Source organism: Chiloscyllium plagiosum, unplaced genomic scaffold (assembly GCF_037043375.1).
Source record: "Chiloscyllium plagiosum isolate Xiang-an unplaced genomic scaffold, Cpla_swu_hap1 HiC_scaffold_15, whole genome shotgun sequence".
Classification (NCBI taxonomy): domain Eukaryota; kingdom Metazoa; phylum Chordata; class Chondrichthyes; order Orectolobiformes; family Hemiscylliidae; genus Chiloscyllium; species Chiloscyllium plagiosum.
The window spans coordinates 1542506-1565591 of record NW_028270153.1 but is presented as its reverse complement, the minus strand read 5'-3'; the positions used below and the strand labels follow the sequence as shown (position 1 = coordinate 1565591).

At 43.1% G+C, this 23086-nt stretch overlaps 2 protein-coding genes across 7 annotated transcripts in view; one reads left to right on the top strand and one right to left on the bottom strand.

The window, feature by feature from the left end:
* mtss1 (MTSS I-BAR domain containing 1) overlaps positions 1-23086 on the bottom strand; it is a 228518-nt gene that overhangs the window by 180717 nt on the left and 24715 nt on the right. For 5 of the 6 annotated variants that reach the window (XM_087994650.1, XM_087994654.1, XM_087994651.1 and 2 more), the window contains exons 2-3: positions 5851-5912; positions 4044-4117 (exon numbers count right to left, since the gene is read on the bottom strand). In XM_087994650.1, coding sequence (XP_087850776.1) covers positions 4044-4117; positions 5851-5912 — 136 coding nt within the window. Of the gene's footprint in view, positions 1-4043; positions 4118-5850; positions 5913-9043; positions 9573-23086 lie in introns of those variants that run through there. The other variant, XM_087994652.1, reaches the window with a different exon arrangement.
* LOC148147598 (uncharacterized) lies at positions 781-22973 on the top strand. Its single transcript, XM_087994661.1, has 3 exons — positions 781-1117; positions 6063-6166; positions 22726-22973. The coding sequence occupies exons 1-3, from the start codon at positions 1043-1045 to the stop codon at positions 22898-22900; spliced, it is 354 nt and encodes a 117-aa protein (XP_087850787.1). The 5' UTR covers positions 781-1042; the 3' UTR covers positions 22901-22973.

The following is a 23086-nucleotide window of genomic DNA, read 5'->3' as shown; positions in this document are numbered from 1 at the left end:
AATAATATCAAGATTCCATTTACTTGCTAATCACTTGCTTTGCTGTAACCCACGCACCAGGACCTCTAGATCCCTGGCCACCACTGGGTTGTGGATCTGATTTTGATTTGATTGATTGTCTTCACATGTACTGATATACAGTGAAAAGTGTTGTTTTAAGTGGTCTACAAGCAGACCGTACCATACAAAGTGCATCAGTGTAGCAGAACAGAGTACTGAGTACAGTGTTACAGCCACAGAGAAAGTGCAGAGAGAGAGATCAACAATACCATTTGAGATGTCCATTCTGATATCAGCAGGGAAGCAGCTTTTCTTGAATCTGCTTGTATGTATATTAAAACTTTTATACCTTCTGCCTGACGGATGGAGGAGAGTATAACCTAAGTGGTCAGGGTCTTTGATTATATTGGTTGCTATCTCTAGGCAGTGGGAAGTGTCGGTGGCTAGATAGAAGGCTGGTTGGCATGGTGGACTGGGTTGTGTTCACAACTGTCATGTCGATGTGGGTGGACCAGGATAGATTGTTGGTGATCACCACTCCCAGAAACTTGATGCTCTCAACCAACTCTGCATCATTGATGCAGAGGGAAGGCGTGCTCACCATTCTGTTTCCTGAAGTCAATGACCAGCTCCTTCATTTTGCTGACATCGTTGGAGAGATTGCTGTCTTTGTGCCCTGCCACTAAGCACTCAATCTCTTCTCTGTACTCTGTCTCGTCATTGCTTGAGATCCGACCTACATGGTGGTGTTGCCAGGAAACCTGTAAATGGAGTTGGAATGGAATTTGGCCACACAGTCGTGTGTATAAGGAGTACACAACCTTGCGGAGGAGTACTGTGTAGAGGATTATGGTGGATGTGATGCGGCCACCTATTCTTAATGATTGTGTCTATGGGTTAGAAAGTCAAGGATCCAGTTACAGAGAGGGAATTGAGACCTATGTCTCGGAGTGTGGAATCATGATGCTGATGGCAGAGCTGTAGTCAATATGTAGGAGCCTGATATAGATATCCTTGTTATCCAAATGTTCCAGAGACGAGCATGGGGCCCGGGAGATGGCGTCTGCTGTGGATCTGCTGCGTCGGCAGGCACATTGCAAAGGATCAAAGCAATTTGGTAGGTTGGATTAATGTAAGCCATGACTAACATCTCGAAGCACTTCAGAATGATGGAGGTCAGAGGCACTGGGCAGTGTTCAATCTCTCTCCATTTAAACTATATATTGATTTTCCATTCTACCGTAAAGTAGGCTCAGCTTCAATAGCAAAGGAGAAGGATAACAGAGGCAAGCACTGACATAAGGGAAAATAAGCATATTTGCATTTCCATGAGACCTTTTGCAACCTCAGGTCACATAAGAATAATGTGAAATATCACTCTACTGTAATAACAGTGCTCTGCAACCCTGACTGCATGTTGCTTCCTCACAGGTCACAGGCTTGGGATTCTGCACAGAATAATTTGAATCCCATCTCCCCAAAACCTGTCCATCAACTACATGGTCAGGAACACGTTGGAATACTCTCACCTTGTCTCAAAGTGTGAAACTCAAGAAACTCAACACTATCCAGGTCAAAGCTTGATTGGTGGAGGGTTGTTTTTCAGACAGGAGGCCTGTGACCAGTGGTGTGCTAAAAGGATCAGTGGTGGGTCCACTGCTTTTCGTCATTTATATAAATGATTTAGATGTGAACATAGGTGGTATAGTTAGTAAGTTTGCAGATGGCACCAAAATTGGAGATGTAGTGGACAGCGAAGAAGGTTACCTCAGATTACAACGGGATCTTGATCAGATGGGCCAATGGGCTGAGGAGTTGCAGATGGAGTTTAATTTAGATAAATGTGAGGTACTGCACTTTGGGAAAGCAAATCAGAGCAGGATTTATACACTTAATGGTAAGGTCCTGGAGAGTATTGCTGAACAAAGAGATGTTGGAATGCAGATTCATAGCTCCTTAAAGTGGAGTCGCACGTGGATAGGATAGTGAAGGTGGCGTTTGGTATGCTTTCCTTTATTAGTCAGAGTACTGAGTATAGGAGTTGGGAGATCATGTTGCGGCTGTACAGGACATTGGTTAGGCCACTGTTGGAATGGTGTGTGCAATTCTGGTCTCCTTCCTATCGTAAAGATGTTGTGAAACTTGAAAGGGTTCAGAAAAGATTTACACGGATATTGCCAGGGTTGGAGGATTTGAGCTGTCGGGAGAGGTTGTTTTCCTGTCGGAAGCTGAGGGATGACCTTATAGAGGTTTATAAAATCATGAGGGGCATGGATAGGGTAAATAGACAACATCTTTTCTCTGGGGTGGGGAGAGTCCAGAACTAGAGGGCATAGGTTCAGGGTGAGTGAGGAAAGATATAAAAAGGACCCAAGAGTAACTTTTTCATACAGAGGGTGGTACGTGTATGGAGTGAGCTGCCAGAGGAAGTGGTGGAGGCTGATACAATTACAGCATTTAAAAAGTATCTGGATGGGTATATGAATAGGAAGGGTTTGGAGGGATATGGGCTGGGTGCTGGCAGGTGGGACTAGATTGAGCTGGGATAGCTGGTCGGCGTGGACGGATTGGACCAAAGGATCTGTTTCCATGCTGTACATCACTATGAATCTGTGACTCTATGGTACTGTAAGCCACTCAATTAACTTCGGTAATTTACTTCCTCCACTTCTGTGCGTAATGGTAACAATGTGCCCCTCTACAAGATGGACCACAGCAACCACAACTACCTGGGAGGACAAGGGCAGCAGATACACAGGGAAACCACCAGACAGCTTGTGACCAAAGACACAAACTAAGGGTGTTGGGTATGAATGGGGAAGGGAATCAAAGAGGAATGGGGAACTGAGTGACCAAGGGAGAATGATAGAACGTAGACATGCAGAGATGTGAAGTGAATCTCCATCAGACAGGCTGCTGATTGTCTCCTGTCCAGGAGTTTGAAGACAAGCCATTGTCCTCACGGTGCTCAGAGGGTTACATTTGAAAAGTTGGATTGCAGTTGTTGCATCTGTACAGGGTCACGTTTGATAATCTTGTTTTTCATTTTGGGAACAGCTGTACCTGCTGGACTCCACAGGCAAAGTCAGACACTTCAAGGAATGAATTATGGACTGCCAGGTGCTGGACACAATTAATACAAGATGGGGGTTTAAGCAGCTCACTCTGCTGCCTAGTATTCTGGGAGATGTAACAATGAATGACTGTACACCTCAATGGAAAACAGCCTTAAAGCAGCTTTCTGCAAATCACATGATCCATCAAATGTACAAGGTTACATCAGCATATATCCCAGGACTAGCCTCTGACTCCCTAACCACTAAAAAGAATATGAATAGCTCAGTTTAGATTCATTGGTCCATTTTAAAAAGTGACTGTAGTTTATAAACTCAGCCTTCTGTATATTCTAAATGCAACACTGGGATACCATTACAATGCATCCCCTCACAATCTCAAAGGTTACACTTTTTGCCTTTAAATATTTTCAACAGATGACAATGGCAACAAGATTTCTTTCATACTACTGCATGGGAAAAGGCCATCCCACCCACTGTTCCTATGCTGACTCTTTGATACAGATGTCTGGGTAGTCACACTTGCCTGCTCTTCCTCACAATAGTGCAAATTTAAATTCCTCAGGCACATATTCTGTTGCCTCTTGAACTTGCTATTGATTTTGCTTTTAATCTGCACTCTTTCAGGCAGAGAATTCTAGCCATATTTGGCCTGAGGCAGGATTAGAAATGGGCAAGGTCAAACTAATGGATGCTTCAGATCCTGGTGACTCTACAGAAGGAGCATGTAAATGCAAGACAACAATGTCAAGGGTGCACACAGTGCAGGAGAAAGAAACAGAAGGAAACACTGAGAGGAGGCTTTTTTGTAACTGGCATGAAGTAGTCTGGCCAAATGGACGGTTACCACGTGATAACTGTGCCTCTCTTCAACTGCAGGAGGTCAACAGCTAGATGGACCTTAAACAGTATCTGACCAAACGAGCTGTAATTGTCAATGCACTCAGCTGAAGAGCCTGCCTCACTCACCTCGTGTGTTAGTTGCCAGGTCTGCTACTTTCTGAAAGGCATCGAGAAAGGATCCAGCAATTACAATGGTAGTCCTGAAATAAAATGAGCGTTAATTATGTTAACGGTAATTCTACATTATTCAGCAATACAGTTCAAACACTGACTGGTAAAATCACACTGCAGCTAGGAAAACACAGGGTCACTATTTAAAAATTAGGGATTCCCATTTAAAACCGAGATGAGGCAAATATCTTTCTACACCTGAGTACTACTCAGTGACAATCCCTCCTCCAACTATCACAGCTTAACAGGAGATGCAAAATGAATTGTGAAATACTGGGCCAATTGCAAACATACAGAGCAGACAGGATGAGCTTTAATGAAGCCTTTAAAAAGAGTTTGAGTTTTATAAAGTTAAAAGATTTGTGGCAGTGATATGGAGCTAGGAGGTCAAGGTTCAAGTCCCACCCACTCTAGAGGTGCATATTAGTTTCGCTGAATAGGTTATTTAGAAAATATCTACACAGGTTAAAAAGGCAAGACCAATTTCTCAGCTTGGGAAGTCAGTGATGTGACATCATCAATTGAAAACAGTGGACCTAAGCAAGGAGGAGAAACTATTTTGTCTGATGGATTTTAGGAATACAGAATGATTTACCACAGGGATTGATAAAGACAGAGATCATGGAACTGTCAAAATGAAACAGGAACAAGGACAAGAACATGCAGAGCTATTGGGATAAAGACGAATGGGTGTACTCTGGAAGGGACAGAGGGATATGCAGTAAGAGCAGGGCAGAGGGATGACTGGGATTGATACAAGCTGCAGCAAGTGATTGATACAGGGTAGTGGTGAGAGGGTAGGATGATGCAGGGGGCAGGGCAGAGGTGAAGAGAAAGAGAGGGGTGGGGGGAGACAGACAGAGAAGTGGGGGGAAGAGAGAGAGAGCGCAAGCGAGACATGGGGGGGGGGGGGAAAAAGAGAGCACGCAGAGCGGGAGGGGGAGGGAGGTTTAGATTTTTTTTTAGATTAGATTAGATTACAGTGTGGAAACAGGCCCTTCGGCCCAACAAGTCCACACCGACCCGCCGAAGCGAAACCCACCCATACCCCTACATTTACCCCTAATCTAACACTACGGGCAATTTAGTACGGACAATTCACCTGACCCTGCACATCTTTGGATTGTGGGAGGAAACCGGAGCACCCAGGGGAAACCCATGCAGACACGGGGAGAATGTGCAAACTCCACACAGTCAGTCGCCGGAGGCGGGAATTGAACCCGGGTCTCTGGCGCTGTGAGGCAGCAGTGCTAACCACTGTGCCACCGTGCCGCCCACTAGAATCATAGAATCCCTACAGTGCAGAGGCCATTTGGCCCATTGAGTCTGTCTCCAAACAACATCCCACCCTTTCCCCAAACCCCACATTTACCATAGTTAACCCACCTAGCCTGCACATCTCCGGACACTATGGGCAATTTAACATGGTCAATTCACCTAACCTGCACATCTTTGGGCTGTGGGAGGAAATTAGAGCACCCAGAGGAAACCCACACAGACACAGGGACGATGTGCAAACTCCACACAGACAGTCATCCATGGGTGGAACTGAACCCAGGTTCCTGGCGCTGAGATAGCAGTGCTAACCACTGAGCCACTGAGCTGCATTCACAAATTGAATGGCCTACTAGCACTCTCAAATGACCAATTAAACGATGATTATTGGGAACCTGAGCACTGCCTCGACCAGGTAAAAAGCAAAGAAAAATTACCACGGCAAAAAGCAAGCTACTTACGATGAGTTGGACTAATAAATTAATACCTTAAGTGTGATTGCAGTTTTGTAGTTTTGGAAATGAAATCCTCCCAAACTGGGTAACCACCCTAGAGAATAAAAAATATAGGTAAGATGAAGAACAGTTGAATTGAATCAGTAATGACACTGAGTACAATGAATAAAAACTGAAATATCACAAACTTGAAAGTGTTATATAAAGCATTTGATGCATTGACTTTATCCTTATTCCTTCACAGGATGTCGGCATTTATTACACAGCCGAACTGCTGTGTAATCCTTTCATCCCAGTTAAGAGTCAACCCAACTGTTCTGGGTCTGGAGTCACATATGGGCAGACCAGGTAAGGATGGCAGATTCCCTTCCCTAAGTGACACAATGAACCAGGTGGCTTTCTAAGACAATCGATGGTGGTTCTATGGTCACCATTAGGCCAGTTTTTATTCCAGTACCTGTACTTTTTTTTATTGAATTCAAAAAGGTTCACTATTTGCTACAGTGTCACATCCCCAGGACACCAGCTTGAGGTTCTGGATTACTACTGCACTGACATTACCACTGTGCCACCAATTCATGTTGAAAGCTAGAAGAAGCAATGAGAGAGAATCTAACCACCGTCTCTTGACATTCAATGGCATTACTATCAGTAATTATCCAACTATCAACATCCTTGGGGTTACTATTGACCAGATCTCAACTGGACTCACCACATAAACACAGTGGCTACAAGAGCAGGACACAGAGACAGTCACAGTGAGCAAGCTAGCAAGTGCAGTGAGTAACTCACTTCTCGACTCCCCATAGCCCGTCCATTATCGACCACCCACAAGTCAGGAGTGTGATGGAATATTCTCCACTTGCCTGATGGGTGCGTATCTTACAACACTCAATAAGTTTGACACTTGGATGACAAGAGAAGAGGAGCTTCTTATCATGAGGAAGAAGCAAGCTGACTTCAGGTTGAGGTTACAAGGATCTGGCACAGCTTTAGAGGATTATAGTAGCTAGGAAAGAACTCAAATGGGCTGAGGACAGCTTGGAGGGGGCACGAGAAAGCCTTGGTGGGAAGGATTAGGGAAAACCCAAAGATATTTTAACACTTACATGAGAAATAAGAGAATGATCAGAGAGAGGGTAGAGCCAATCAGGTATAGTGGAGGCAACTTGTACCTAGTGTCTGAAGAGCGACTGACTGTGTGGAGTTTGCACATTCTCCCTGTGTCTGCGTGGGTTTCCTCCGGGTGCTCCGGTTTCCTCCCACAGTCCAAAAATGTGCAGGTCAGGTGAATTGGCCATGCTAAATTGCCCGTAGTGTTAGGTAAGGGGTAAATGTAGGGATATGGGTGGGTTGCGCTTCGGCGGGGCGGTGTGGACTTGTTGGGCCGAAGGGCCTGTTTCCACACTGTAATGTAATCTAATATTTCTAGGCAATGCATGTGTGTAAAGGTAGGGGAGGCCTTCAATGAGTGTTTTGCTTCAGTATTCATGAGAGAGGGAAAGTGAGAACACAGTGGACCAGGTTAATAGGCTTGAACAGATTGATATTAAGAAAGCGGATGTGTTGGAAATTCTGGGAAGCACCAAGATAGATAAGTCCCCAGGGCTGGACCAGATATAACCAAGGTTACTGCGGTTAGTGAGGAATGAGATTGCTGTGCCTGTGGCAATGATCTTTGCATCTTCTCTCTCCACGGGAGTAGTACTGGATGATTGGAGAGAGGCGAATGTTGTTCCTCTGTTCAAAAAAAGGGGAATAAGAAAATCACTGGGAATTACAGACCAGTCAGTCTTACGTCTGTGGTAAGCAAGGTACTGAAAAGGATTCTGAGAAATAGGATTGATGACTATTTGGAGAAACATGGTTGATTAAAGATAGTCAGCATGACTTTGCAAGGGGCATTCTGAATGAGCCTACCTTGAGGAGCCTTATCAAATGCCTTACTGATATCCAAGTTGTGTCCAGTTCTGGTCACCTCATTATAGGAAGGATGTAGATACTTTAGAGAGGGTGCAGAGATTTACCACAATGCTGGAGGGCTTGTCTTATGACAGAGGTTGAGTGAACTCGGGCTTTCCACACTGGAGAGAAGGAGGAAGAGAGGTGACTTGATAGAGGTGTACAAGGTAATGAGCGGCATAGTAGAGTATATAGCCAGAAACTTTTCCCCAGGGCAGAAATAGCTGTCACAAGGGGTCTTACTTTTAAGGCAATTGGAGGAAGGTATAGGGGAGATGGCAGAGATAGGTTCTTTACACAGAAAGTGATAGGTGCGTGGAACGTACTGTCAGTAGTGGTAGTAGAGTCAGAGACATTAGGGACTTTTAAGCGACTACTGGACAAGTACATGGACAGTCGCTAATTGAGGGGTGTGTAGGTTAGGTTGATCTTAGATTAAGATAAATGCTTGGCACAACATCATGGGCCGAAGGGCCTGTACTGTGCTGTATTGTTCTATGTTTTATCCAGGTCAAAGCAGCTCGCTACATTGGCACTACATCCACAAGCATTCATGGTTGCAAAACCGATGCTCAGTAGTAGTAGTGTGTACTATTCTACAAGATGCATTGCAGAAACTCACCATTGATCCTCAGACAGCACCTTCCAAACCTTTGACCACAATTATCTAGAAGAACAAGGGCAGCAGATACACGGGAACACCACTATCTTCAAGTTCCCCTCCAGGCCACTCACCATCCGAACTTGGAAATACATCACTGTTCATTCACAGTCACTGGGTCAAAATCTTAGAATTCCCTCCCTAAGGGCGCTGTGAACCTACTTCCAGCAAACGAATGGCAGTAGTTCAAGGAGACAGCTCATCACCAACCTCTCCAAAGACAACTAGGGACGGACAATGAACATTGGCCCGGCCAGTGATGCCTATGTCCCACAAGTGGGGGCGAGAAAAGCAATTCCTCATCAGGGTTTTAAACTAAATTCCTATTAACCTGGACAAACAGAATCATGTTATAGTCAGAATTCCACCAAACACTTGGAATATTGTCAGTAAGAAGAGCAATCCTGCTTTCCTCCTCTCAGACTGCCCAATTGGCTAGACTCAGATTCCTATTCAGGACATGTATAAGTCAGTTTGTGCAGAGAAAGGGAAATTAATTGCATTGTTACAGTTAAGCATTACTGACATTCCAGATTCCTGGAATTTTATAAGTTCCTTTCATTACACTGTGGATTGAGAAAACTACCTTTTGATTTTCTTACCATTTCAAATATTGACTTGGAACATTCTTTAAAGAATCCCAGGAGATTAAGCAGAGTGCCTGTGGCATTGCACTGAATTGAAGTTGTACTGAAAGGGTTGAGTAGAGATGCTGTTCTGAGGTTTGTATATTTTTTGTGATGTTTCACTTTCACCTCAACAAAATGTCATGATGTGTTCAGTGCCTTCCTGAATGAACCTTCTCTATTCTGGTTGGGCACAAGCCAGGGTCTCCCATAAGACAGCGGGGTGTTTGACTTTTTTCAGGGTTCTTTGAGGACATTCCTAAAGTGTTTCCACTGTCTTTGTGGGCATCACTTGCCATGACCAAGTTCAGAGTAGAGCATTTGCTTCTGAGGTCTGATGTCAGGTGAACAAATGACATCCTAGCCAGAGGAACTTGTTTTGAATGATGAACATCTCACTGCTGGCCATGTTGGGTTGGGAGAAGATGCTGCTGTTGGACCTCTTGTTGTGTACAAAGTTGTACGAGAAGCTAACTACTGGAGTGGAGCCAGTGGATGTGGTTCACTTGGATTTTCAGAAGGCTTTTGATAAAATATCACATAAGAGGTTAACGTGTAAAATTAAAGTACATGGGATTGCGGGTATTGTACTAATGTGGAAAGCAAACTTATCGACAGACAGGAAACAAACAGCAGGAATAAATTTGACATTTTGCGAGTGACAGCAAGTGATTAGTGGGGGTGATGCTTCAGTGTGACTTGAACAGGCTGAGCAAGTGCGCAAATGCATTGAGATGCAGTATAATGTAGCAAAACCAGGGAGGCAGATTAGCTGATGGTGATAGATTGGGAAAGGGACTGATGCAATGAGACCTGGTTGTCCCCATACACCAGTCTCTGAAAGGAAGCATGCAGATGCAGCAGGTGGTGAAGGCGACAAGTGGTATGTTGGCTTTCATAGTCAGAGGATTAGATTACAGGAGCAGAAATGTCTTGCTGCAGTTGTACAGGGCCCTACTGAGAAAACACCTGGAGTACTGTGTGCAGTGTTCGTCACTATTTGAGGAAGGATGTTCTGGCTCTGGAGGAAGTGCAATAAAGGTTGTTGGGATGGCATGACTGATGTATGAAGAGGGGCTGGATTTTAAAAAATGAGGGCTGATCTTATAGAAACATAGAATTCTAACAAGATTAGACAGGGAAAACACAGGAGGTATGTTCTGGGATGACCAGGGAGTCCAGAGCCAGAGGTCATAGTTTAAGGATGCAGAGTAGGCCATTTAAGATGGAGAGAAGGACAATTTTTAAGCCACAGAATGCAATGAGCCTGTAGAATTCTCTGCCACAGGAAGAGGATGAGGTCAAACTGAATGTTTTCATGATGCGGAGGAACCGGTGTTGGATTGCAGTGAACAAAGTTAAAAATCACAACACCAGGTTATAGTCCAGCAGGTTTATTTGGAAGTACAAGCTTTTGGAGCACTGCTCCTTCATCAGGTGGCTAGTCTTTGACGAGTAGGAGGCTGGAAGAACACAGCAAGCCAGGCAGCACGAGGAGGTAAAGTTAACGTTTTGGGTGTAACCCTTCTTCAGGGTCCAGAAGAAAGGTTACACTGGAAGCGTTGACTTCTCCACCTCCTGATGCATCACAGGATAGTCAGGAGACCAGTAGCTGTTAATGAAAACAGCTTCCAAAGGTGTCAGATAAAACATGATAGAACAATCTAAGATTGTCTGCAATGCTTTCACTAATAGAACTATTAACTCCGCAATTTAAACTTCTTAGTAATTCATACTTAAATGTGTGACTAGGTTCTTGGAAGAAAACTACGAACAGATGAGTCAGTTATAAAGATCGTGATGGATAACATTCGTTCCTCCTCATTTACACATAAACCCCAAGCTTCAACTGTCAGAATGCTGCCATCTCAACCGGATGTAAAGGTGCCATGCATTTCAAAGAGCAAGGGTGTTGCAGGCATTATTCATCCTACAAACAAACTTACTAAAACAGAATAACTATTCTTTAGCACATGACTGTGGGAGTTTGCTGTGTGCTAATAAGTTGCCAACTGTCCAACATTCATTACTGTTACTTATTTCTTAAAGTGCTTCATTAGCTAAAAAGGACATTATGTAAATAATCACAGATGCCAGTCCTCAGCCAATTTGATTCACTCCACATTGCGTAAAGAAACAGAAAGCATCAGATACTGTGAAGCAAGTTTTGAGAAGGTTTGGAGCTCAGGTTGAGGTTCTGGGTGTAAGTTTGCTTGCTGAGCTGGAAGGTTCACTTTCAGATGTTTCGTCATCATACTAGGTAACATCATCAGTGAGCCTCTGGTATGACCTGCTTTTTTTTAATGTGTTTAGGTTTTCCTGGGGTTGGTGATGTCATTTCCAAAAGACACACGCACAAAAACTCCTAGAAGCATGGCATTCCAACTGGAACTCTATCAACAAACGCATTTAGCACCCCCTGATAAAAGGAACAGGAAGTGACGTCACCAACCCAAGGAAACCTAAACACATAAATAAAACGGGGGCCATACCACCAGTGCTTCACTGGAGGCTCATTGATGATCTTAACTAATATGGTGATGAAAAGTCTGAAAACCTTCCAGCTCAGCGAGCAAACATATCCAGATACTGCATAGGCTATGGGGCCAGGCAACATTTCAGGAATAGCATTGAAGACCTATGTTTCAGAACTTGCTGTGTCCCTAGGCAACCTGTTCCAGTACAGCTTCAATATCAGCATCTACCCAACAATCTTTGGAGGTCTCTACCCCAGAAGGTTATGGGTGCACTATTATTGAACACATTTAGGGCTGGGTGGACAGATTTGGGTTCTCTCAGCAAACGGAGGGATATGGCAACAGGTGGGAAACTGGTGAGACAAGTTACAAGGTCAAACATTTTATTGACCTCCACTGATTGGGGTCATATCTGGCACAAAAGAAGATGGTTGTGTTTGTTGGAGGTCAATCATCTCAGCTCCAGGATATTACAGGATGCCCTCATGAGTTTCCCAGGCCAAACAATCGTCAGGTGCTTCCTTAATAATTTCCCCATTCTCGCAAAATCCAAAATGGAAATATCCACTAATGATTATAGAATAGTGACAAGAAATATAAGAGTAGACTGTAAAGTCCATCATCACAGCAGCAGTGTAATTGTAATGTCACTGGCCTAGTAATTCAGAGCCCTAAATTAACATTCTCGGGACATGGGTTCAATTCAGGACACGGTAGACAGAAGAAATTTGAATTCAATACAATTGGGGAATAAAAAGATGGCCTAATAGCGACCATTGGCAATCATTGTAAAATCATCTCGATCATTAATGTCCTTGAAGGATAAAGATTTCCAACCTTTTACCTGGACTGGCTCACATGTGACTAAAGAGCTATATCAACATGGTTTACTCTTACCACTGTCAGCATTCCTGCTTCAGATTGCTACCCAGTGATGTCATGCTTACATTCATTAGTCAAGGGATCTTGATCAAATGGGTCAATGGGCTGAAAAACAGCAAATTGATTTCGATCCAGATAAATGCGAGTTATTGCATTTTGGTACAACAAACAAGAGTCGGGCTTATACAATTAATAGTAGACCCTTGGGTAGTGTTGGAGAAGAGGGACCTAGGGGTGCAGGTACATCATTCTTTAAAACAGTTTGCCTAACACAGACTGGGTGGTTAAAAAGGCATTTGGCACACTTGCTTTCATTGCTCAGCCCTTTGAGTTAAGGAGTTGGGATGTTATGTTGAGGTTGTACAGGACACTGGTGAGGCCGCTTCTGGAAGAATGTGTCCAGTTGTGGTCACCCAGTTAAAGGAAGGATATTATTAAGCTGAAGAGGGTTCAGAAGACATTTACCAGGATGTTGCCATCTGTTGAAGGCTAGAGTTATAAAGAAAGGCTGGATAGATTAGATTAGATTAGATTACATTACAGTGTGGAAACAGGCCCTTCGGCCCAAGAAGTCCACACCGACCCGCCGAAGCGCAACCCACCCATACCCTTACATTTACCCCTTACCTAACACTACGGGCAATTTAGCATGGCCAATTCATCTGACCTGCACATCTTTGGACTGTGGAAGGAAACCAGAGCACCCGGAGGAAACCCACGCAGACACGGGGAGAACGTGCAAACTCCACACAGTCAGTCGCCTGAGACTCTTTTCACTGGAGTGCAGGAGGTTGAGAGGTGACCCGATAGAAGTTTATAAAATAATGAGAAGTATAGTTAGATGTGATGGTAGTTGTCTTTACCCCAAGATGGGAAATTTCAAGACTAGGGGACACAATTTTAAGGTGAGAAGAGAGAAATTCAAAAAAGGCAAGGCAGATCTTTTTGCACCGAGGGTGGTTTGCGTGTGGAATGAACGTCCTGAGAAAGTGGTGGATGTAAATACGATTACAATATTTAGAAGGCATTTGGATGGATACGTGAATAGGAATAGGAGAGGTTTGGAGGGATATAGGAGCAGGCAGGTGGGACCAGTTTAATTTGGAATTATGTTCAGCATGGACTGATTAGACTGAAGGGTCTGTTTTCTGTGCTGTATGACTCTATGACAAGATCAGGTTTATTCTTCTATGGGCATGGCAGGCTGCCATCATTCACTGTCCTCTTCTCAATCTATTCTTAGTGATTTACTCTTAAACTGTCCTCTGGGACATTAGGGATGGGCAATAGATTTTGGCCTAGCTAGCAATGCCCACATTCCATAACCGAACATAAAGAAATTCCTAAACAAGTGATTCATCCAGACTCAGCACAGACACGGTTGTTGAGTGGATGATCCAACCCAACTTCTTCCACACATTGCAGCTGGAGCTTCAGTCTCAGATAGCTGACTGACTTTAACACTGGTTAGTATGCTCATTCACTATATGCGAGGTTTAAATATTGAATATTTGAAGTCCAAAGATTTCACTTCATGAATTTTACAATCAATTCTGAAGCTTCAGTTCCTTCAAAGGCCTCTCCTCCCACATGTACTATTTATATTCAGAGTATTGTGACAAGTCTCCCATACTTGGACTATATTTGGCACACAGTTGTTCTGTCTGCAAGGTGTACTAACAGAGGGAGGTGTACAGAATATATTTCACAGACATCTCAAAACGTCTCCAGAAATAGAATAGCTTCTTTTTAAAGAGTCCACAAACTGCAATCCTCCACAGCTGAGCAGGATCATGAAATCTGCTTCTAATTCCACACCCCAAGCTGGAAGTGACAGGCTTCGCACAGCTGCATTGTGACTCAGATTCAGCCCCACACAAACCAATCCACAAAATAATTCAACCACAGGTAATCAGAGAAGAGGGTAGGACTTGTAAAATGCCATCCCCTTGATTGCTGGGGCTGCCACATTAATGGAGTACGTCAGCTATCCCCCAAAGAGTCCAGTCAGCAGGGAATATCGAGTCAATACTGAAAAGGAAAAAATCCATGTGGAAAAAAAGTCAATGACCAGTAGTGAGTAGACAGCCCACACTGAGAACTTGGGACAATTTATATTGCAGCACTGTCTGAAAGGGCATCACCTGGCTCCGAGGAAGGCAGTATTCTCGTGATTAGGAAACCACGGTATTCTGTCCAGGAAATTGAAAGCCCGAGAGGAGTCCACCAGAGTTTTCCTGTAACTGATTCAGACTCATCAAGCCACATAACCAGTTGCTCCTATAAACAGGTCACTCGGACAGGTGCTAAAAGCATTCTTGTCATTTACTTCTGAAGGTGATAACTCTCAATCAGGGTAGAATCTCTGCCCAGGCAAGGGGGAGGTGAGAATGATGGCTGTGAAAGAGTAACAATAATTAATTCTATAGCTAACAGCTGGCTAGGATCCTGGGTCTGAATTTGACTCCACTCCCTTGAACACAAGGTCTGTTTGTTCATGTCGCCTGGAGCACTGTGCTGAGCAGTGTGTGAAATATTCAAGGACTGTACATCACAATAGTTTAATAGTGAATTTTAGAAATTCATTAGCCAACAGAGACAATGCATAGCATCAAAGTCCTGTAAACCAGCATGTCACCAAGGTCAAAGAATTTGACCAAAGTTGTAAAAGACAGACAGTTCAGTGGTTATATCATTCAGATGAGAGACAGGATCTTCCTATCTCCTGGAGGAAGAGCGACCAGCTGGATGAGCCCCAGGAAACTGTGATCACTCATTGATTCCTCAAGTTTAAATCTGGACAGAGTGTCACTAACTATTCAAACACGAAGGCAGGTTGCAGACTTGTAATTTGGATGCCAGTGGATTATCTGGCAGTACTTAGTAGGTAGCAGGAAGAGAAACTCTAGTTGATTATCTCTGTCCAGAGCAGTTCTGGATTGACTTGCTCCACCAATTCCTTTAATGAGATTCCAGTCTGTAATCTGCAGTTAATGTCTATTATTGAATTTATAAATTAATTGCATGCAGACGATCATGAGGTATGAACACTCTCAGTTGTGCTCCCAAACAGCCTATCAGCCACTAGGGGCATCATTTTTTAGATTAGATTAGATTACATTACAGCGTGCGGCCCAACAAGTCCACACCGACCCGCCGAAGCGCAACCCACCCATGCCCCTACATTTACCCCTTACCTAACACTACGGGCAATTTAACATGGCCAATTCACCTGACCTGCACATCTTTGGACTGTGGGAGGAAACCAGAGCACCCGGAGGAAACCCACGCAGACACGGGGAGAATGTGCAAACTCCACACAGTCAGTCGCCTGAGGCGGGAATTGAACCCGGGTCTCAGGCGCTGTGAGGCAGCAGTGCTAACCACTGTGCCACCGTGCCGCCCACTGGTTCTTCAAATATTTCTACTCTTCAATGATCTGCCTGAATTACATTAGAAGGAAATATTTGGGCAAACTAGCCCTTAGCGACAAGTCAACACCAACAGGATGGTGAGACTGGTGTATATTTTCCCAAGTGGCAAGGCAAGACATAGAAAATAGGAGTATGCCATTCAGCCCTTCAAGCCTGCACCACCAATTAACATGACCATGACCCATCATCTAACTCAGTACCTGTTCTTGCTTTCTCCACGTTCCCTTTGATACCTTTGACCCTAAGAACTGTATCTAACTCCTTCTTGAAAACATTCAATGAATTGGCCTCAAATGCTTTCTGTAGTAGTGAATTCCACAGGCTCACCACTCTGGGTGAAGACATTTTTCATCTCAGATCAAAAAGACTTCTCCCTTATCCTTAGACTGTGACCCCTGGTTCTGGATTCTGTTTATTGAGAACATCATTCCTGCATTTAATCCTATTAGAGTTTTATAGATTACTATGAGATACCCTTCCTCATTGTTCTAACTCTAGTGAATATAGTCTTACTCAACCCCTTACATTAGTCCCACCTTCCCAGGTACAGTCAGGTAAACCTTCTTTGCACTCCCTCAATGAACAAAACATCCTTCCTCAGATAAGGTGACCAAGATTGCACACAATCCTCGAGGTGTGGTCTTACCAATGCCCTGTACAGTTGCAGCAAGGCATCCCTGCTCCTATACTCAAATAATAGGCAAATTAGATGCTTCGTTTCATTCAGAAAGTAATGACACAAAAGCAAACTGCTTAGGTCCCAGATGGAATATTAAAATTCTAGGAATAATGTCAAGGCCTCGCAGATGATGTGGTGGAGATTTAGAAAACAGTACCAGTGAAGGAGGACTTCAGTCTCATGGAGACAGGAGATAGTGGGATTACGCTTGCTACAGCAGCTATAGTGACAGGAGATTTAATGGAGGTGTTCACAGTTATGAAGTGCTTTGACTGAGTAAATACAGTAAATTCCAGTTTCAAGTCAGTACCCAGAGAGACATGAATTATCAGAATCTACATGAGAATTTATTTTTTAAAACAAAGTGAGTTGTTATGATCTGAAACGTGCTGCCTGGAAGGACAGTGGAAACAGGTTCAATAATAATTTTCTAAAGAGAATCAGATAAATATTGGTAAAGAAGAAATCAGCAAGGCTCTGAGGAAAGAGCAGGGAAGTGAGACCAAATCATTAATTTTTCCAATGAGCTGGCAGAGACATAATGGCTGAATGCCCTCCATCAGATTCGATATTCTTTTCTATTTTATGGTTCTCCAAAAAAAAATGCCTTTGCTGTTTTCTGCCTCTGGTGTAGTGATTTCGGCGAGTTGCTCTTTGTTAAATAACGACACCCATATTTTCTGCCTCACCCTCCTCAGCTACAACCTCTTTATAATGTTGCATCAAACACAAAAACTTCCTCTCTCGATAAGAGCATACATTCTCCACCCTAAACACACCATTCAAAAATTTAGCCATTGGAAAGCCATGTGCAATGATTAGTTCGGATGAGATTAAAGCAATGAACCACCAATAGAGGTATCCAGCATCAAGCACAAACTCAGTCCCCTCAGTTTTATTTACAGTATTGTACAGATATTAAACTGGACAATCTATCAGTTTACCTAGAGCCACTAATTCTAGGAAATAATGTACCAAATTTGCTGCAGATCATCAACTATTAATTGCTACTTAGACTTATTCATGAAAAGTTTGGCTTTCAAATATTTTGTGGCAATTTACAGAAAGTGAGAGCTGATAATGTCACAGAAAGAAAGGAGTTAGAGATCAGATTCACCAGGCTAAATAATGTTTAGCTCCTTAACCAATCCAACTGAATAATTCTAAAATTAATAGTGCAAGAACTATGAAGGAAATGTAAATTAGAATGGATAAATTCAATGCCAAATCAGGTACAAAAGCAATAAAGTGAGAGAAAGAAAAATTAAATATAGGAAAGAGGTGAAAGACAAAACTATAAATTTGCCTTTTTAAAACCAATCCACACCTGAAGGATTGAGATTCCATATAATTAATTGTTGATGTCAGTGCCTGAGAGGTTGATTGGCAGTAACTGCATCACTGAGTGGATGCTCAGATTGAAACAGTCAAGACTAAACGTATTTGGTGAGATGAATTCCTGTCATTGCTGCTTCCCATCACTAACTTTGAGGCAGTACTTGCAACCATTCTCCCCACCTCCCTAACCTGGACCTGTATCCATTCTGCCCAGCCACACCAAAATAATGTTCTCCCAGAGACTGTGTACACACAGTACCTGCAATCCTACCACTTGCAGTTCCATTCCCTATCTGACTGTTCAAGGTCAAGGAAGCAAATCACTATTTGGTTATATTTAGAATATACATACCATGCATGCTATTAGAATGGTCTGAGGATGATCTCACAATCTCCTAGCCAGTGGGTAGAGATCCAGCTCTCGAATCCAAGACAACACAGAAAAACACCTTTCATGGGATGTGGGCATAGTCTAGCATTTTACTGCCCATCCCTAATTATCCAAAGGGCAGTTAAGAGTCAACCACATTGCAGTGGGATTGGAGTCACACATAAGTCAGACCAGATTTAGGACAGCAATTTCCTTTCCTAAAGGACACTAATGAATCAGACAATGGTTTCACAGTCATTAGGCTCTTAATTTCAGATTTGTTATTGAATTCAAATTCTACCATTTGCCATGGTAGGATTCAAACATGGTTCCTAGAACATTACCTGGATCTCGAGATTAATCACCTACCGATAATATCACTAGGCCATTGCTTCCCCTCTTGTGGTCTTCAACCCCACACACTCAGCCAGTGCAAAACAGCAAGTCAGGTGATTAGCAGTAAAGAGAATAAGAAGAGAACTATTTGCTTTTATACAGAGCCTTTAACATGGTCAGACGTCCAGAGCAGTGCCCAGCAATGGTGCACTGTCAGAGGGGCAGGCAGCACAATATGCATCCTGATGATATGCAACATTCCTGATGAAGGACTTTTGCCCGAAACGTCAATTCTCCTGCTCCTCGGATGCTGCCTGACCTGCTGTGCTTTTCCAGCAACACACTCTAGACTCTAATCTCACTTTCGCCTTGCACAATATACATCACTATCAACATTAGAAGAATAGACTACTTAGGCATACTCACATTGTGGAAACTTCTTTAGCACAAATTAGTTGCCAAGATTTCAACATGAGAACACTGACTACATTCTGAAAGTGCTGAAATGATTGAAAGTGATTTGAGGGGGCCAGGTTTAGTGGGTCTTTTATAAGTTCAAAGATTTTCATTTTAATTTTGACATTCCAGGTCTAGAGGTGAAATTCCTCCATATAACAACATTATTGTTTCTTGCTGTAAACTAATCTTCTTAATTTTTCTTGCTAAACTCTAAATTTAAATATGAGCAAAGACAGTTTCTGGACTTCAGCTCAATAAAAACCATAGAAACAACATGCTGACTGCAATTCACTCAATTCCAATGACAGCTTAAGGACAGAAGGGCCTGCTACACTCTCACAGGATCGGGTGTCAGATGCAAACACTCACTGACAACTGGATTAGAACAAATTCTTTATTCTAGGACTGAAGCAACGCTTCCACCTGTCAGTCAGATCTCAATTCCACTTGAGCAGAATGTGTTTTTTATTATTCATTCATGAGACACGGGTAAAGCAGGGCCAGCATTTATTGATTATTGAGATGGTGGTGGGGAGCTGCTTCCTTGAACAGCTGCAGTCCACCTGCTGCAGATTGACCCCCAATGCCATTAGGGAGAGAATTCCAGCATTGTGACCTAGTGACAGTGAAGGAATGGTGATCTATTTCAAAGTCAGGATGGTAAGTGGCTTGGAGGGGAATTTGCAGGTGATGGTGTTCCTATATAATTTCTGTCTTTCCTTTCAAACACCTTCCAAATCTAGTGGTCACAGGCTTGGAAGGTGTTGTTTAAGGATGGCACCAGGCAGTAATCACTATTAAAATTCCAACCACTCACTGCAACAGCTCAACATAGAACATTTTGGCACATAACTGTCCCAAATGAACTGTACCCCTCCTGAGAGCGTATGATGGGGACAGTGTAAGGGGAGCTTTACTCTGTAACTAACCTCATTCTGTACCTTTTCTGGAAGTGTTTGATGGAGACAATGATTGTTTGATACAATGCATAATTTAAAATCCAAATTAAATTGGACGAGGCTTTTCTGAATGGAAGTCAGGCTGACAGAGATTAATCTGCATTATAGACAAACAGTTTGGATTAGATCTTAGTGATACCCTGGGTATATTGAACAAATAACTGAATCATGCATATCAGACATGTCCATAGTCAACTACAGGTTTGAGCGAAACATGAGGGTGCAACAATGGGCAAACAGAGTTAAGGAAAATCCCAAAATCTTTTATACATACATAAGGATACATATGGATAGAAAACTGGCTGGGCAGGAGACAGAGAGCAGCAGAGGAAGGGAGTTTCTCAAAATGGAGAGCTGTGACCAGTGGTGTCCCACAGGGAACAGTGCTGGGGCCACTGTTGTTTGTGATATACATCAATGATTTGGAGGAAGGTATAGGTGGTCTGATTAGCAAGTTTGCAGATGACACCAAGATTGGTGGAGTAGCAGATAGTGAAGGGGTCTGTCAGAGAATACAGAACATAGATAGATTGGAGAGTTGGGCAGAGAAATGGCAGATGGAGTTCAATGTGAGGTGATGCATTTTGGAAGATCCAATTCAAGAGCGAACTATATGGTAAATGGAAAAGCCCTGGGGAAAACTGATGCACAGACAGACCTGGGTGTTCAGGTCCATTGTACCCTGAAGGTGGCAATGAAGGTCAATGGAGTGGTCAAGAAGGCATACGGCATGCTTTCCTTCATCGGACGGGGTATTGAGTACAAGAGCTGGCAGGTCACGTTACAGTTGTATAGGGTTTTGGCTCGGCCACATTTGGAATGCTGCATACAGTTCTGGTCGCCACATTACCAAAAGGATGCGGATACTTTGGAGACAGTTCAGAGGAGGTTCGCCTGGGATAGAGGGCACTAGCTAATAAGAGAGGTTGAGTATATTAGGATTATTTTCATTAAAAAGACAGAGTTTTAGGGGGACCTAATTGAGGTTTACAAAATCATGAGGTGTATAGACAGGGTGGATAAAAAGAAGCTTTTTCCCTCAATGGGTGATTCAATTACTAGCGGTCACAAGTTCAAGGTGAGAAGGAAAAGGTTTAAGGGAGATATGCATGGAAAGTTCTTTATGTAGAGGGTGGTGAATGCCTGGAACACATTATCAGCGGAGATGGCAGAGGCAGGCACAATAGCATCATTTAAGATGTATCTAGACAGATACATGAATAGGCAGGGAGCAAGGGGATACAGATCCTTAGAAAATAGGCAGCAGATTTAGATAGAGGATTTGTATCGGCGCAGGCTTGGAGGGCCGAAGGGCCTGTTACTGTGCTGTAATTTTCTTTGTTCTCTCAGTGGTGCTGATAAAGGAGGGCCAGAGAGTCTGGGCAGCACAACAGTTGGTTACTCCACCAAAGACAAGTAATCATGCACACAGTCAGGGAAACGCACATTTTGACAGTGCTCCCAAAGGCGAGCGACTGGAATTTAGCTTGTGATGAGTCAACACCCAGGGGAAAGACAGGAAATAAACTCTGCCACATTCCAAAGGAAACAGATGCACTTAACCTGAAACCCATCACTGTGTGGACGGTAGTTTTCTTTTGTAATCAGCGACTCTCTGAAGGCTGCACCCCCTGGTTTTTTTTTACAATTATATCACCTGAAATATTACAAGCAATCTATGAGAAAACATTGCTGTAATAAAGTATAGGCTTACCATTTGGTCTTGTCTAGACCTGGGCTAACCAAAAAAAACCAAACTGTTGGTTTAACCTGACCTTCCCAGAACATATTTCAGTCACATCTCTTTAATGGGCAACGCCCTGAATGACTCCTACAAAGTAACTACACATAGATATCTAAATACATTTTATAAAATCATTGACAGATAAATGTCTGAATATTTAATGTTTGTTCTCCAGGTCCATGCTCTTGGAAGGTGAAACATCCCAGAGAGACACAGATAGGCAGAGTGAGGAACCGAGAGAGGGCGAGAGGGAAAACACAGGTAGAGTTGGGAGAATAACTACAGAAAGAGGCAGGAGGCTCCAGGCAGAAAGAGGGAGAGATAGACAGGCAGGAACACTCGGGACAGGGAATCGGAGTTCATTTTCCACCATCCTGGGAGAGTCATTGTACACTTCCTGCCAGAAATCAGTGACTCCCAGTTAATGCCTCTCTTACAAAGCCACTCAGAACTAAAAAAAACTATAAAGATTAAAAGGTTAAAGTATGCATTTGCCACCATGGAGATTGGGTAACGAATGGCTGGAATAAGAAACACCTATAAATATTACTTGATAGATCCTCCCCATGGGCTCAGTGCATTCCAATGCACAAAACATTTCTCAATCCAAGCCCCACCTTATCTTGGCATAGGAAACTGCAGGGTGTCTCATCGTGAATCAATCTTGAGCAAGAGCAAGAACATAGCTAAGGGCATTGCTACAGATATTTAAGTCACTACCTGCTTTACAAACCAAGATATATATCAGTCTGGTCCATTTAATCCTGGCTGAGTCAGAGGATTTTCGGTTTATGTTTGAGATTGGAGTCCTGAACTCCGCTGACACATTGTACAGTACTGAAGGACTGCTGCACTGTCAAAAGATCGGTCTTTCAGAAGACAGAGATTTAAATCAAGGCCATTTTTCAGAGGAGTGGCCAATATTTATTGCTCAAACAAAATCTCAATAACCAGATAATCTGTTTTTAATCACACTGCAGGTTGTGGAATATTGATATGTGGAAGCTGACTGCTGCATTTCCTACAACACTTCATTTTATTGGCCATAAACTACCTTGGACTATTAACATGTTGAACAGTGCTGCTGAAATGCAAATCCAGTGGAAGTCTGTTAAAACTTGGAGGATGGGGGTGCAAAAAGTGAGACCAAGTTAAAGTTGCACCCACTATTTTCTACTAGTGGAATGAACACTTAAACAATGATTTACCTGATTTGGGAGCCGTGAGACCTCCAAACCCCTTTGTACTGAACTATGTTAAAATGGCAATTTTTAATGAAACTGTAATGTTTTTTCTTTGAGCTGAGATTGTGACTGCATGTTCCAATAATTCAGGTGGAGC